Genomic DNA, 13,354 nt, shown 5'->3' with positions numbered 1-13,354 from the left:
CTCCTGAGTCCTGCAGCAGCTGCAGATTTCACAAATGCCGACCTCATGAAGCGATTTCTAATGGATTCCAGTTAATAAGCTTCACTTTTTTCTAAAAGTTTCTGCTTGTTTTTATTTTAATTATCAAAACATCTGCTTCGTATTGCTTTTGGTAAACACAGCAGTGCTGCCACAGCATCACTTCAGTCATTCATGGGTGTTCAGCAGAGCTTCTGGATGTTTTATATTCTTTATTTTTAAGCATTTTTATATTTTATAATGTCAATAAAAAGTTCCCAGAAAAAGAAATAATTTATTTCTAATTGTAAATATGTTTTAAATTATTATGAACACTTTAATATCTGATTAATAATAATGATTGGAATTTTTTTTTTTAAAGTAATTTCATTACACCAGAAATTACAATCAAACATATATAGATGTCCAGATGGCATCAGCTCGAGGGTCGTCAGGTCCTGCGCGGACCAACTGTGTGGGGTGATGGAGCACCTCTTCAACCTGAGCCTGAGGTTGGGAAGAGTCCCACAGCTCTGGAAAACCTCCTGTGTTGTACCAGTGCCAAAGACTTCACGCCCCAAGGACCTCAACAGCTACAGGCCGGTGGCTCTGACATCCCACCTGATGAAGACCCTGGAGCGGTTGGTCCTGGCTCAGCTTCGGCGCCTAATAAGCTCATCACTGGACCCACTTCAGTTTGCCTACCAGCCTGGCATTGGAGCGGATGATGCCGTCATTCACCTCCTACATCGTTCCCTCGCTCACCTGGAGACCGCTGGAAGCACTGTGAGAATCATGTTCTTTGATTTCTCCAGTGCCTTCAACACCATTCTTCCCTCGGTTCTGAAGGACAAGCTGGAGAACTCTGGAGTGGACCATCACCTCACTACCTGGATCCTGGACTACCTCACCGACCGACCACAGTATGTGAGGACTCAGGGCTGTGTGTCGGACAGGGTCGTCTGCAGTACGGGGGCCCCACAGGGAACGGTTCTGGCTCCGTTCCTCTTCACCATCTACACTGCAGACTTCTCCCACAATTCCACCCAGTGCTTCCTGCAGAAGTTCTCTGATGACTCTGCAATAGTCGGCCTCATCACTGATGGGGACGACAGGGAGTACAGAGGTCTGACCCAAGACTTTGTGGACTGGTGCCAGCTGAACTACCTCCAGATCAACGCCAGTAAAACCAAGGAACTGGTGGTAGACTTCCGCAGGCACAAGCATTCTCCACTGCAACCACTGAACATCCAAGGTATGGACATTGAGGCTGTGGACAGCTACAGGTACCTTGGTGTTCATCTGAACAATAGACTGGACTGGACTCATAACTCAGACGCCCTCTACAGGAAAGGGCAGAGCAGGCTGTACCTGCTGCGGAGACTCAGGTCGTTTGGAGTGGAGGGCCCACTCCTGAAGACCTTCTATGACTCTGTGGTGGCTTCTGCTATCTTTTATGGCGTGGTCTGCTGGGGCGGCAGCATCTCTGCTGGGGACAGGAAGAGACTGAACAGGGTGATCCGAAGGGCCAGCTCTGTTCTAGGATGCCCTCTGGACCCAGTGGAGGTGGTGAGTGACAGGAGAACGGCAGCTAAGCTGTCATCCCTGTTGGACAACATCTCCCACCCCATGCAGCAGACTGTGACAGCACTGAGCAGCTCCTTCAGTGGGAGACTGCGGCACCCACGGTGTGGGACGGAGAGATTTCGCAGGTCTTTCCTCCCCACTGCTGTCAGACTCCATAATAAAGACTTTAACTGATCAAGCACACACATCCATACATATGCAATAATACTAAGTGCAATAATCCTTTCTGTCATCGTTGTATTTTTACTCAGTTGTATATAGTATTTGTATTTGTATTCTATTTTTATCTTATTGTATATTTATTTTATTTTATTCTACTGTATATAGTATTTTATTCTATTCTGTACAGCTGTGTACTGTATTTATTCTTATTGTATTCTAATTTTTGCCTCATAACTTTTGCACTGTCCACTTCCTGCTGTGACAAAACAAATTTCCCACGTGTGGGACTAATAAAGGTTATCTTATCTTATCTTATCTTATAATTTTATATTATTCTGAACATTTTCCCCAGGTCATCTGCTGATCGTGGGAGCTCTTCATTTCTACAGAGCTTCTGGAAAATAATACAGAGTTAAACAGGGGCCCAGCAGCTGACTGCTGCCCCAGTGACCCTGAAGAGGAGAAGCCAGCCCTGCTGCGTGTGTGTGTGTTTGTGTGTGTGTGTGTGCTTTTAAAGGAAGCGGAGGAGGCGGTGGTCTTCACACACATGTGAACGCTGCACACAGAAAGACAGCGAAGTGTTTATTCAGACGCGGGACGACATAACTGACGAAAGAAAGAAAGAAAAAAGAAAGAAGGAAGCTGCAGGTGAGAAACTTCTCTTTATTTGTCTGTTTTCTCTCTGCGATTAAGTAACTTCCAGGATTTGATATTTAATAGTTTTTTAAGGTGTTTTAAAGACACCTGCATTTCACTGAAGTGTGTAATAATAACAAGATGGATACGTAAATTTATTTAACATCTCAAACTGAGAAATCATTTGAAAAAACGGGAAATAAAATATCTTAAACAGCTGAGTAAAGCTGTTGTTTTCCTGATGTACATCACAAATTAAACAGCGAATACATCATTAAGGCAAAACAGAGGCTGGCTTTGGGCTCTTTATGTGTATGAATGTTTGCAGCGTTCAGGTGACGCCTCCTGCAGACTCACCTGAAACATAACTGTACCTGAAGCTGGGAGCTAGCATGAACTCATACTGACGTAATCCATGATTATTAACCTTCAGGTGATACTAGAGCAACTAAAGTGACTGTGGTCATCGATGTCTCCACTATATTATACAGGTATATCATTGTAAAGGCTCTTTAAAAGTGTTTCTCATGCCCATATAAGTTTCCTTCATCTATGACAGACGCTCTGAAAAATTTCTGAAATGTTGTTTATCGCAGTTTTTCGACTCATTTCCACGAGCTGAGCTGCTTTTATCGTCACTCTGGGTCTTGGTGTGTTAGCCATGGTTCACTGCAGAACATCACAGTGTTCTGATTAGAGGTGGAAAAGTAAACTCAAAGCTTATAAGGTTTGTTTTTTTTTTTTAACAGATTTCACATAACCTATCCGTATCCTTGCCACACGATTGGCCACATTTCTGTAAAGACATCTGTAACAAGTTGTGGGAGAATTTGAATCCAGCTCTCAAAGGGTTGATGATTTTGGATTACACTCACCGCTGTTACGCCGTGATGTTTAAAGGATGTATGTCATCAGAGAGTTTCAACTTCGGTGTTTCTTTCGTCGAGCTCTGATGTGAAACTGTGAGCAGCCAGCGTGAGATCATGTTGTTGTGCTTGGATGGGTGGTGCAGTGGTTGGCCTCACAGCATTAAGGTCCTGGGTTAAAAACCAGCAGCTGGGGCCTTCTTCTCGTGTCTGTGTGGCTTCCTCCCTCAGACACGCGTTCTATTAACTGGTGAATCTAAACTGGCCGCAGGTTTTAACGTGAGGGGAAGGATTGTCTGTCTCTTGGTGTTAAACTGCCGACCTGTCCAGGGTGTATACCTGCTCGCTCTGTGACAGCTGGGACAGGCTCCAAGAGGTGAAGAAAGTAGATGGGTGGATGTTTATATTACAGATATTATGATACTGTAAATATTTGTGTGATTGTTCTCTTGGTATCTGGTTGCAGAGTTTCCACCTCCTTACAGTCATAAGGAGTTTCACTGATATTCATTTAACCACAATAATTGTGAGGTGAGAGTCTGATGCTGTCTCCAGCCTCGTCGCTGATCATGCAGTCTTTTGATTATTAGCAGAGCGGGACTTTCCCACCGTCCTTGGAGAGCCACATTCATATTCACATCATGGCTGGACTGAAGGCTTTTAAGCACCCAGTGCGTGCCTGGATCACTGAGTTACAGACCACTGCACATGGATGTTTCTCACACACACACACACACACACACACACACACACACACACACACACACACACAAGCTCGAAATCATTACAGAGAGCGCTGGAGCTCATGGGAAAATCAGAGAAAACCCACAAAAAGTCTAAAAATATCTGCTGATAAATGATGCCACTCAAGCTTATTTAAGATGCTTTTTATAAGGTTAATATTCTGTTTGATGCTAGTGTCCTTTTCCCATCTCTCACTCTTCTCCTCCTCCTCCTCTGTCTTATCCTCGCCTCTTTTTTCTCCTTTTGTAACACAAAAAGTAAAAAACAAATTACAGGTGTAGGATTTGCCTTGAAGAGAAAATTCTGCCATTGTTTCTCAAAGATTTGTTTTTTTTCTGTGCAATAAAAAATAAGATAAAAGCTCATAAATAAATAGAATAGAATTTATTTTGAACATGTAAATATAAAATAACAAGAAAAACAAAACAAAGACATCCAGTTGTCATGAATATCTCTATATCCAAACAATGTTTGTGCTCATAAAGGAGCAGGATGAAGTTTACACCTGTCTGTTTCTACGTCCTTATTTCAGATTCTATAATTTGTAAATTAATAATTTGTAAACAACATTTTTACGTTGCTAAACACCCTGTGGTCAACACCCCAATAAATCTCTGTGCCTCGTGAAAATAACCTCTTTTATATTTGTTTTATATGGCGTTGTATCTATGCGACAAATACCTTAATTTTGAACATGTAACTCTCGCCTTGATCTATAACAATGAAGACGAGGCTTCAACAGAGCATAGAGCAGCTGATTTACTCTTTAAGACATCCCCTCTTACAGCAGGAATCTTAATCCCTTCACATCCAACTCACTTTTTTTCTATAAAAAGACTAAAAGCTCGGCAGCATTTAGACTTTTATGGTGAAAACAGTGTTTAGAAAGCCGGAAGACATTCAAGAAGCTTGTGATGGCAGGAAAGGTCAGCTCTCCCAGTAAAGCTGCTGTGGCAAAGTTGAAACTGCTGGGATGGTGACGCTGGTTTAAAACCAGGTACGGGATCAAATTCAAAGTACACCCGGGGAAATCAGCTGATTTTTAATTTTGTTTGTGTGTATTTGTTTGTTTTTTCACGTTTGTTGAAGGCATTCAAACTTTTACCTTCATAAAGTTGCAGCCCGAGGAGAGAGGCCACTGCAAAGACTCCTGGGATGTTTCACGTTGATGTTAAAGTGTTAACTTACGGGGTCAATGCCCATATTGTGGTTATGTTGTGTTGTTGTTCATTTATGATGTGAACTGCGGTGTTTTCTTGCTTCTGGTTAGGTTGAATGTGTCCACCATGTCTGAGGCTGTGGCAATTAATGACCTCTGGTCACTTTTCCTGCTTCTTCATGCGCGTTACTGCTAACACACCTGCAATCTTGGAGGTTGAGTAGAGTAGAAAACACAGGAGTTTGAAATGCAGACTGAAATCTCTGTGTCACATTTTGTTTTTCTTGTTGAGTTCGTCACAATATTTTTTAAAAATTTGCAATATAGGCCATGAAAGTACACAGAGATTTTTTTAGCTCTCAAGATCTGTTTTTGAGCACCAGTATCATGGAACTAATCATAGTTTCACCAGAAAAAACAGTTTAATGTCTGTGACATGGAGGAACACACAACAGTTATTATAGTTTAACTGAAACTAAACTAACAACTAATATTTTCAATATTAGACCTGAAAAATGTTTGAACTAACTGAAACTTAACTAAATTAAAAATAATTAGACAAAACAAGTATGCTAACAAGAAATTCTACCCTGGATGTTTGATAGTTGTTTTGCTGATAATTCACTGGGGAAAATCTCTAAAAGTGCGCTCTGGGTACATTTTAAAGGCCTGTCTCACCAAAAATAAGCCGTAGCAAACGAAACGTCTCCTTCTTCCCAACTCCTTTATGCCGGGGTCGTCCCTCATGTGCTTAAAAATGAAAGTCAACCAGGAAGAATAACACAAATTAATAAGCTTTTAAAGTTTCCCTTTCCTTACAGGTACTTTCACTCCCTGTAACTCTGAATACGTCCCTAGTATGGATGTGAACATTTCCATGACCTCAATAAATATTATTGTACAAAAAAATCGTCTAAGTGGAACTTTGGGAACTATTCTCAGATTTTATTTATTTAAATGAAATTAATTGGCAGCAGAGTTTTAAAGGATAGAAAAGACTCAGTTGAGTCGAAATGAGGAGCAAAATCCAGTTCAAATCTGTATTTAAATGCTTCCACATTCAGTTATCTGTGTCTAAATTTCTGTTCAGTGCTGTTAATGAAATTCTCCCTGATCAAATTAGTCACAATTATTCTCTATGCTTTATTTTCTCTGACAGGATGGATGTGACATCACATTCTACTGCATCTAACGCCACTGAAGGCGGCGAAAACAAGTCGGAAAACCAGTCAGAATGCATCGTGATCCAACCGACAGCCAATGGGACGCTCCCGCATCACAGCACAGGTGAGACAATTAGAAGGTCTGATGAGGTGAGACAGGATGAACTCAGGGGCAGAGACGGATGTGTAAACATTAGAAAGTCCCAGATAACTTTAGAAAAAAGAAAAAGAAAAAACTGCAGCAAGACAGAAACCATTAAGAGACACAAACAGGAAGAGATCTGAGCCATGTGGTGAAGAGAGACCGTGGCATGTCTCAGACAATGGCAGGAAAAATTGGCAACGAGCAGTGGGAAGAAAACAAAAGAAAACTGATCACAAATAAAACCTGAAGGACACTGTTTACCAGCTGGATGACCGGGTGGGAAGTATTCAAGAGCAGCGGTCCCCAACCCCCGGGCCTCGGACCGGTACTGGTCCGTGAGTCGTTTGGTACCGGGCCGCGAGAGTTGAGGCTCAGGTGTCAAATGTATAGTTTTCAGGGTTTTTATCGGTTTTCAGCGTTATTTTGTTATTGTTTTTATCATTTACTCGGTTTTATTGGTCTTTTCACGTGTGTTATGAATAAATCTTCTTTTTTTCGGTACCGGTACTAGTTTTATTTTGTTGTATTTATCCGCGACACCTTAAAGGCCGGTCCATGAAATATTGTCGGGCATAAACCGGTCCGTGGCGCAAAAAAGGTTGGGGACCGCTGTTCAAGAGAGTTACCTCGAATCTGAAATGTCTAATCACAGCTATAAGAGGGTACACTGAAGCCAGTGTGGAGAGCCAAAACGACAAAGGCCTTGTCAGGATGGCTCCAAAAGCAACTCTACTGCAAAAATAAACATTTTACAGCCTCAACAAAATGCATTTTGGTCTGTTTTTAAAAAACAGCTAAAAACTCATCTTTTTAAACTTGCTTTTGGTTGATTTTTATTTTTAGGTTTTAGCTCCTGTGAAGCACTTTGTGATTTTTATCTTGAAAGGTGCTATATAAATAAAATTTTACTTACTTTTTACTTACCCCTAGTTTTGAAACAGCTGTATGGGGTTTAGTTTTCTTACAGCACCACCGTGTGAATTTTACTGTTTTACTTTTGTCCATGACGCGCTTACCTTCAGGGTCATACTTCACATGAAGACCAAAATAGTTCCAAACGCCAGATCTGAATGAGGGTGCAGGAGGTTCAATTTCGGGTAGAGTTGAGGCAGTTGCCATGTTGTAACGAGCTTAGCTTCTGTCTTGCTAGCTTGTGCTGCGCTCAGTGGATCTGCACTCGACAGTGCAGCCTAGGCGGAGTAGTCGAACGCAGATCCACTGAGCGCTCAACACAGACAGCATCGTCAGAAGAAACATGGCAGTAGCTAACAGTAGCTAACACTAACAGTGACGCCTCAAAAAAGGGGTCCAAATACCACCGAATGACATCACAGCAGCTACTTTCATCTTTCATATACAGTTTGTGCAAGCATCCAGCTGTCAGCTGCTGAATGTGTGTGACTGTGTGTGTGGGCGGGGCTTAAGTGGGTGTCTGTAACCTCAGTGTAGCAGAGAGTTTTCAGACTACCTCCATGTTTCTAATGGCATCACAGAGCCTCTTAAACTCTGACCTGAGGTCAGTTTAAGAGCTTCCGTCTGGATACGCATCCTGTCTGAGAGGACTTCCTGTTTCAGAACGCCGCTGCTCTACTTTTCGCCCTGAGATGAGACTTAGAGGCTGGGTTTCCTCCCACTCAATAAGTTTGACACATAAACAAACCAAAAAGGTCAGTTTCCCCAAAATTCTCCAAACAAGAAATTCCTAAAAGAGCAGCCATATGAAGGTTTTCTGGTGCTTCGGTCTGAGTGGTTTACAAACAAGAACAGATTCTTGTTAGAGACACAGCTGACTGAAGAGGTTTGCAGCAGGATCAATAAGGAGAAACACCAGGCTGAACTAATGTAAAGACTTCCTGTGAATCAAAGGTTAAGGTAAAACAGTCCGCCCTCTCACCTACACCCAGCTCACCTGGAACCGCTTGTTTCTTCCTGCAGATGAAGCTCCTCCCCCTGCCTCTCATAGGTCAGACCCTGACAGCAGTGATGACTGTTCGACAGATGGCTCCTCCACCAATGACGTCTCTCGTCTCCTGCCCGCTCAGCCCTCATTGTCACCGTGGAAACAGAAAGGTGAGTAATTGTATCTGACCGAGTGTGATGTGGCTCAGTTTGACGTCTTCTGTGATGTCACCCGTGATGTCATGTCTCTGTTTCTCAGGTGTGGACAGCTCATCGTCAACACCCCCTCCCCCCGTCTGCACTCCTCCATCTTCCTCCATGAAATCTCCTCCTCCTCCACCTGCCTCTCGGTCATCCACCTCTAACAGACATCATCATCATCACCACCATCAGAGCACCAAGCAGAAGCGTTTATCCTCCACTAAAAGCCAAGCCTCCTCCAAGACAGACGCCACCCACATTAAGGAGGTCGCTGGAGATGGTGAGACAATCAGCTTTATAGTTTTATCGTTGTGATATGTATCCGATAATCATTTTTTTAAAAGGCTTTAAAAGAAGGCACTACCTACAGGCTGCAGAGCTCATTACAGCCAGCCTGCAGCCCTGATGGTCCTCAGACAATCAGAGCCGTAAGTCCTCTTCGTGAAAAGGGTCCTTTAGTTCATCCACTCCCTAAAACATGCTGTGTTGTGCCTCCTCCTTTTTTATCTTCTATTATCTTATTAGTACACTGCCCATGAACAGATGTAACAGTATTTATAGCACAAAAAATAAAGGAAAAAATCCTCTTTAAATTAAAAGCATGTTAATGTTGGGACGGTCTCCCTGGAGTGTTCGGTTTCTCTGAAGTATGGTGGTACAGATGTTCAGCCACTGGTTTGTGGACCATTTTGCAACTTTGGGTTTGGTGGTCATTGTCCTAGTTTTTATAACCAGAATTAATTGTATCTGGATGAAATTGGCAGGTGAAATGTAGCTCTCTTTTTTTAAGTTGAGCTTTTGAAAGTAGGACTTATTAGAAGGAGTGAATGTAGGTTATGGCATTAAAGCAGGGGTGGGGAACTCCAGGCCTCAAGGATCGGTGTCCTGCAGGTTTTAGATATCACCCTGGATCAATGAGATGCAATGAGAGGCATAGTTCGTTACCAGTTCTCTGAAAAACACAAGACATGTTGAGGAGGTAGTTTTAGCCATTTAAATCAGCTGTGTTGGATCAAGGACACATCTAAAACCTGCAGGACACCGGCCCTTGACACCTGGAGTCCTCATGCATTTCCCCCAGAAAGCCAGAAGAAGAGCATAAGCATCACAGGTATTGGCAGTTTTTTTACTGTCTGAAGTTCTTTGCCTAAAGGACCAAAATCAGATCAAAGAGTAACACATACTAGTGGTTTTTCCACTGCCCTATGATGACAGTGCACAGCTGGTGGTGCAGATGTTTAAACTTTAAGCCAACAGAACCAAAGAGCAGCTTCATGGCTAACATGTTTACTCCTTCTTAATCTTCCAAATCGAGATCTTGTTTTATTTCATGATAAATTCATAAAGGTGTTTTGTTGGAATGAAAATACATTTGGCTTGATGCGTAAGGAAGAATGCAATTTTTGAAACATACTTTTTATGATAGTTTTAATGAGTAGCACATTAAACTACTGCCAGATTAACAGGAAGGGCTGCTGAAGAGTCTTTGTAGGACAATAACCGTTCCAAACTGCTGCTGTGAGCCGACCTTTGCGCTCTAAATGTGATGGAACAAAAACAGATCACATATCAGAAAAATGAAAACACTCCCATCTCTGTGTTTATCAGCCGTGCACCTCCAGCATGGAGGTTTGCTTATCTCTGCAGAGCACGCACGGGCCGATGAACCCTCCTGCTCCTCCCAGCATCAGGCGCTCTGCTTTCTACCAACCGACTAATTCAATTACACTTATTTTCTGTCACCTGTATACAATTACAATGTTCATTCAATGTGACAGTTATTCGAGGATATAAAGGATAAATGTGTCATGCTTGGTATAAAGGAGGTATCGAGAAAAGCCATTTAAAAAGCCAATTTAACCAGGTCAAACTACATTAAAGGCACATGGGAACAATGGTTAAATAAAGAGACGATTTAACAAAGAAAAGGGGAAAAACTACTAAATACAGAGAGGTTTGATTGGGTAATTCGACACAGGTGGAACTAATTAAGGTGCCGCAAACAATCTTGAAAGGAAGAAAAGCAGGAAATAAAACCAGAATAGGACACATGAGGAAACTCAACTTTAAAGTGAAACAGGAAGTGAACAAAACACATAAATCTAACACAGAAACATGAAGATAAAAGGCAGCAGAAACTACAAATATCAAGGGCAACTACAAAACTAGCTAATATAGTAGGAACTGTGACAAGATAGGGATTATGTTGACTTTTGATTCAATTCAGTTCAATTCAATTGAGGTTTATTTATAGTGCCAAATAACAACAACGGTCACCTTAAGATCCTTTATATTGTAAAGACCCTGCAATACTACAGAGAAAACCCCAAAACTCAGCCCAGCCCCTGTGAGCAAGCACTTGGAAATCGTGGGAAGGAAAAGCTCCCTTCTAAGAGGAGGAAACCTTGGGCAGAACCAGGATCAGGGAGAGGCGGCCATCTGGCACAGCTACTCTACTAGAATTCAAGAATGAGAATGCCGAGCATGAAAGGAGTATTAGAGGTCATTTGAAAGAAAACGTTGAAGTTTAAATAAAAAAAAAAAAAAGGTAACTGCTAACTGATCACCTCAGTGACTGGTCACCTGACTTCCTATCCAATCGGTTGTCTTTACAGACTGTTGCGCTCACTGTCTCCTCGCCTGTCTCTTCTGCGAGCTGCTGTCCATGTGTTCGGCTGTGGGGGACTGTCTGGTGTGTGGAATGGGCGGGGCCGGGTGCTGCGACGCTGCGGCTGGCGGTTGCTGCTGCTGCTGCATGGAGGCCGCAGGGGAGGCAGCCTGCACCGAGGAGGCGTGTCAGGCAGTGTTGGATTGTGGGATAATTGAAAATTGCTGCGGCTCATCCGACTGCTTGGAGATCTGTTTAGAGTGCTGCTCCATCTGCTTCCCAACATAGAGCAGCCAATCAGAGAAGGACTACAAAATGATGTCAAGGTGTGCTAATGATGTGGACTCCAGCACACTTCACTGACCAGGAGGCCGATTACAGACTGCACTTAACTTTGCCACAGCTGGTTTTGTCTGGTTTGGTTCTCCAAGTCTACAGGAAAAAAAGATTATTTTGAGTTTTGAAAAGACACAAGTGCCTCTGAAAACACATGATCACCTCAGGCATCCTACGACTCCACAGACAATCACAGATAAACTGACAGAAAAGCAATCTTCAACGATTCTGAATAATAGTTTAGGACATTTGTCTGATACCAGAATGTTAAATGGGAATATCTGACAGCTTCTCATGACAGTAAACTCCACATCCGAGCATTTTGTACTGTTGAATGACAGCCAGGTGGACTAATCACACACCCTGCTCATGATTTGTCCTGTGTTACATTGTCACAGCTCCTGGGCTTGCTTAGGTAAATGATTTCTAACCTTTATCAGAGTTACAGTAGTTTTACATTCTCTGAATTTTGTTTTCCTGCTGAGCTGTTGAACACTGCACAAATAAAACTGAGAGTTTCTAAAGCCAGTCCCATCGTGTCTCTGATTGACAGCTCAGCGGGGGGGAGCAGGGCCGGGTGGAGCAGGAAGTAACTCCTGTGGGGACAGGAAGCGGGTGTGTTTGTCAAAGCAGCGTGCCAGGACGTCCAAACAGGAAGCAGGAAATCACTGGAGAGACAATGGTACCTGACCTCTGACACCCGGGACAGGCCAACATCAAAGAGAGATACATGCACACGTTTGTCCGTTTGTCCTAGTGAGCACTGTGATCAACGTACCGCTTTCCCCGGCCCCTGAACCAGAACGTGGATCTAATCTGACCCTTTAGACAGCCTCTGGAGCTCTGACCCACACTTTTCAAAGAGTGTCCCCATTTTCCAAAATGTCCTCACAGCATTTGACCCGGATCATTGTCCCCACAATGGTAGTTAAACCAGAATAAACACATGGTAACCAAAACATTTGTGACATTTTCCCACAGACTGCTTCTAGATTCAAACATATCAGTGTTTTTTTCACTGGTAGGTTGATCCACATTTGCTGCTGTCAAATCCACATGTTTATATAAATCAGGACCTGGAGCCAGATTTATATAAACATGTGGATTTGAGTTTAATTAAACTCAAATAAATTTTAATGTAGGTTATAAAATTAAAGGTTAACTGTTTTATCTTTACTTTTTGTTTCACCTCAAACATTCAGCATTTTTATATAAGTAGGTTTTTGGCTTTGTAATAGCCTGCTCGTAAAACTATAATAATCAAGATGCATTAGTTTGCTTGACTAAATGATTTGATGGTGAATCAATTTTATATTCTTGTGGAAATTTGTATTTTACAATTCAATTCAATTAAATAAAACTTTATTGATCCTGAAGGTTGACCCCGAAGGAACTTGGGACATGCTTCAATATTATCCAGAGCATTTTCAGGGACAGTAAATTTAACACAAGTCATTTATTTAAATATTTAAGGCCAGTGAACAAATATTCCTGCATTTATGAATTTTTGATTGCTTCTTTATCCACATTACACTAAATCCCTACAGCCACTCTTGTGGGTGGTGGAACCACAGGAGAGCTGGCCTCAACTGGCCTCCAACCCACTCCACTGAGGTCTTGTGAATCACACTTCATCTGGATGAGGAGGCTGAGGCAAATCTAGGACTTGAGAGTTTATGTATCATGCCTCCTATGATTTCCTGTGAAATCATTGTGCAGGGAGAAGTTTAAGTACAATTTTACTTCCGGGACATTTTTGTAATGGAGGGTTTTTTTGTTTTGTTTTGTTAACAATGCTATTATAGAAATTTTACTTCATTAAAGCTCCTGAGTACCTCTTGAATAATTCTT

General features: G+C 42.2%; 1 protein-coding gene across 1 annotated transcript; it reads left to right on the top strand.

Moving 5' to 3' along the window:
- The first annotated feature begins 2,812 nt into the window (after positions 1-2,812).
- zgc:113363 (uncharacterized) lies at positions 2,813-13,349 on the top strand. Its single transcript, XM_076878774.1, has 5 exons — positions 2,813-2,873; positions 6,311-6,438; positions 8,395-8,529; positions 8,618-8,839; positions 11,175-13,349. The coding sequence occupies exons 2-5, from the start codon at positions 6,312-6,314 to the stop codon at positions 11,453-11,455; spliced, it is 765 nt and encodes a 254-aa protein (XP_076734889.1). The 5' UTR covers positions 2,813-2,873; position 6,311; the 3' UTR covers positions 11,456-13,349.
- The last annotated feature ends 5 nt before the right edge of the window (positions 13,350-13,354 follow it).

This window comes from Maylandia zebra, linkage group LG20 (genome assembly GCF_041146795.1).
Source record: "Maylandia zebra isolate NMK-2024a linkage group LG20, Mzebra_GT3a, whole genome shotgun sequence".
Taxonomy (NCBI): Eukaryota; Metazoa; Chordata; class Actinopteri; order Cichliformes; family Cichlidae; genus Maylandia; species Maylandia zebra.
Note: the sequence above shows the minus strand (reverse complement) of the source record. Positions and strands in the feature narration are given on the sequence as shown.

Excerpts from the sequence above, each read along its gene's own strand:
- zgc:113363 (XM_076878774.1), top strand. The coding sequence starts at position 6,312 with ATGGATGTGACATCACATTCTACTGCATCTAACGCCACTGAAGGCGGC. Across the intron at positions 8,530-8,617 it reads GTCACCGTGGAAACAGAAAG|GTGTGGACAGCTCATCGTCA; the intron begins GTGAGTAATTGT and ends TCTGTTTCTCAG. Across the intron at positions 8,840-11,174 it reads TAAGGAGGTCGCTGGAGATG|ACTGTTGCGCTCACTGTCTC; the intron begins GTGAGACAATCA and ends TTGTCTTTACAG.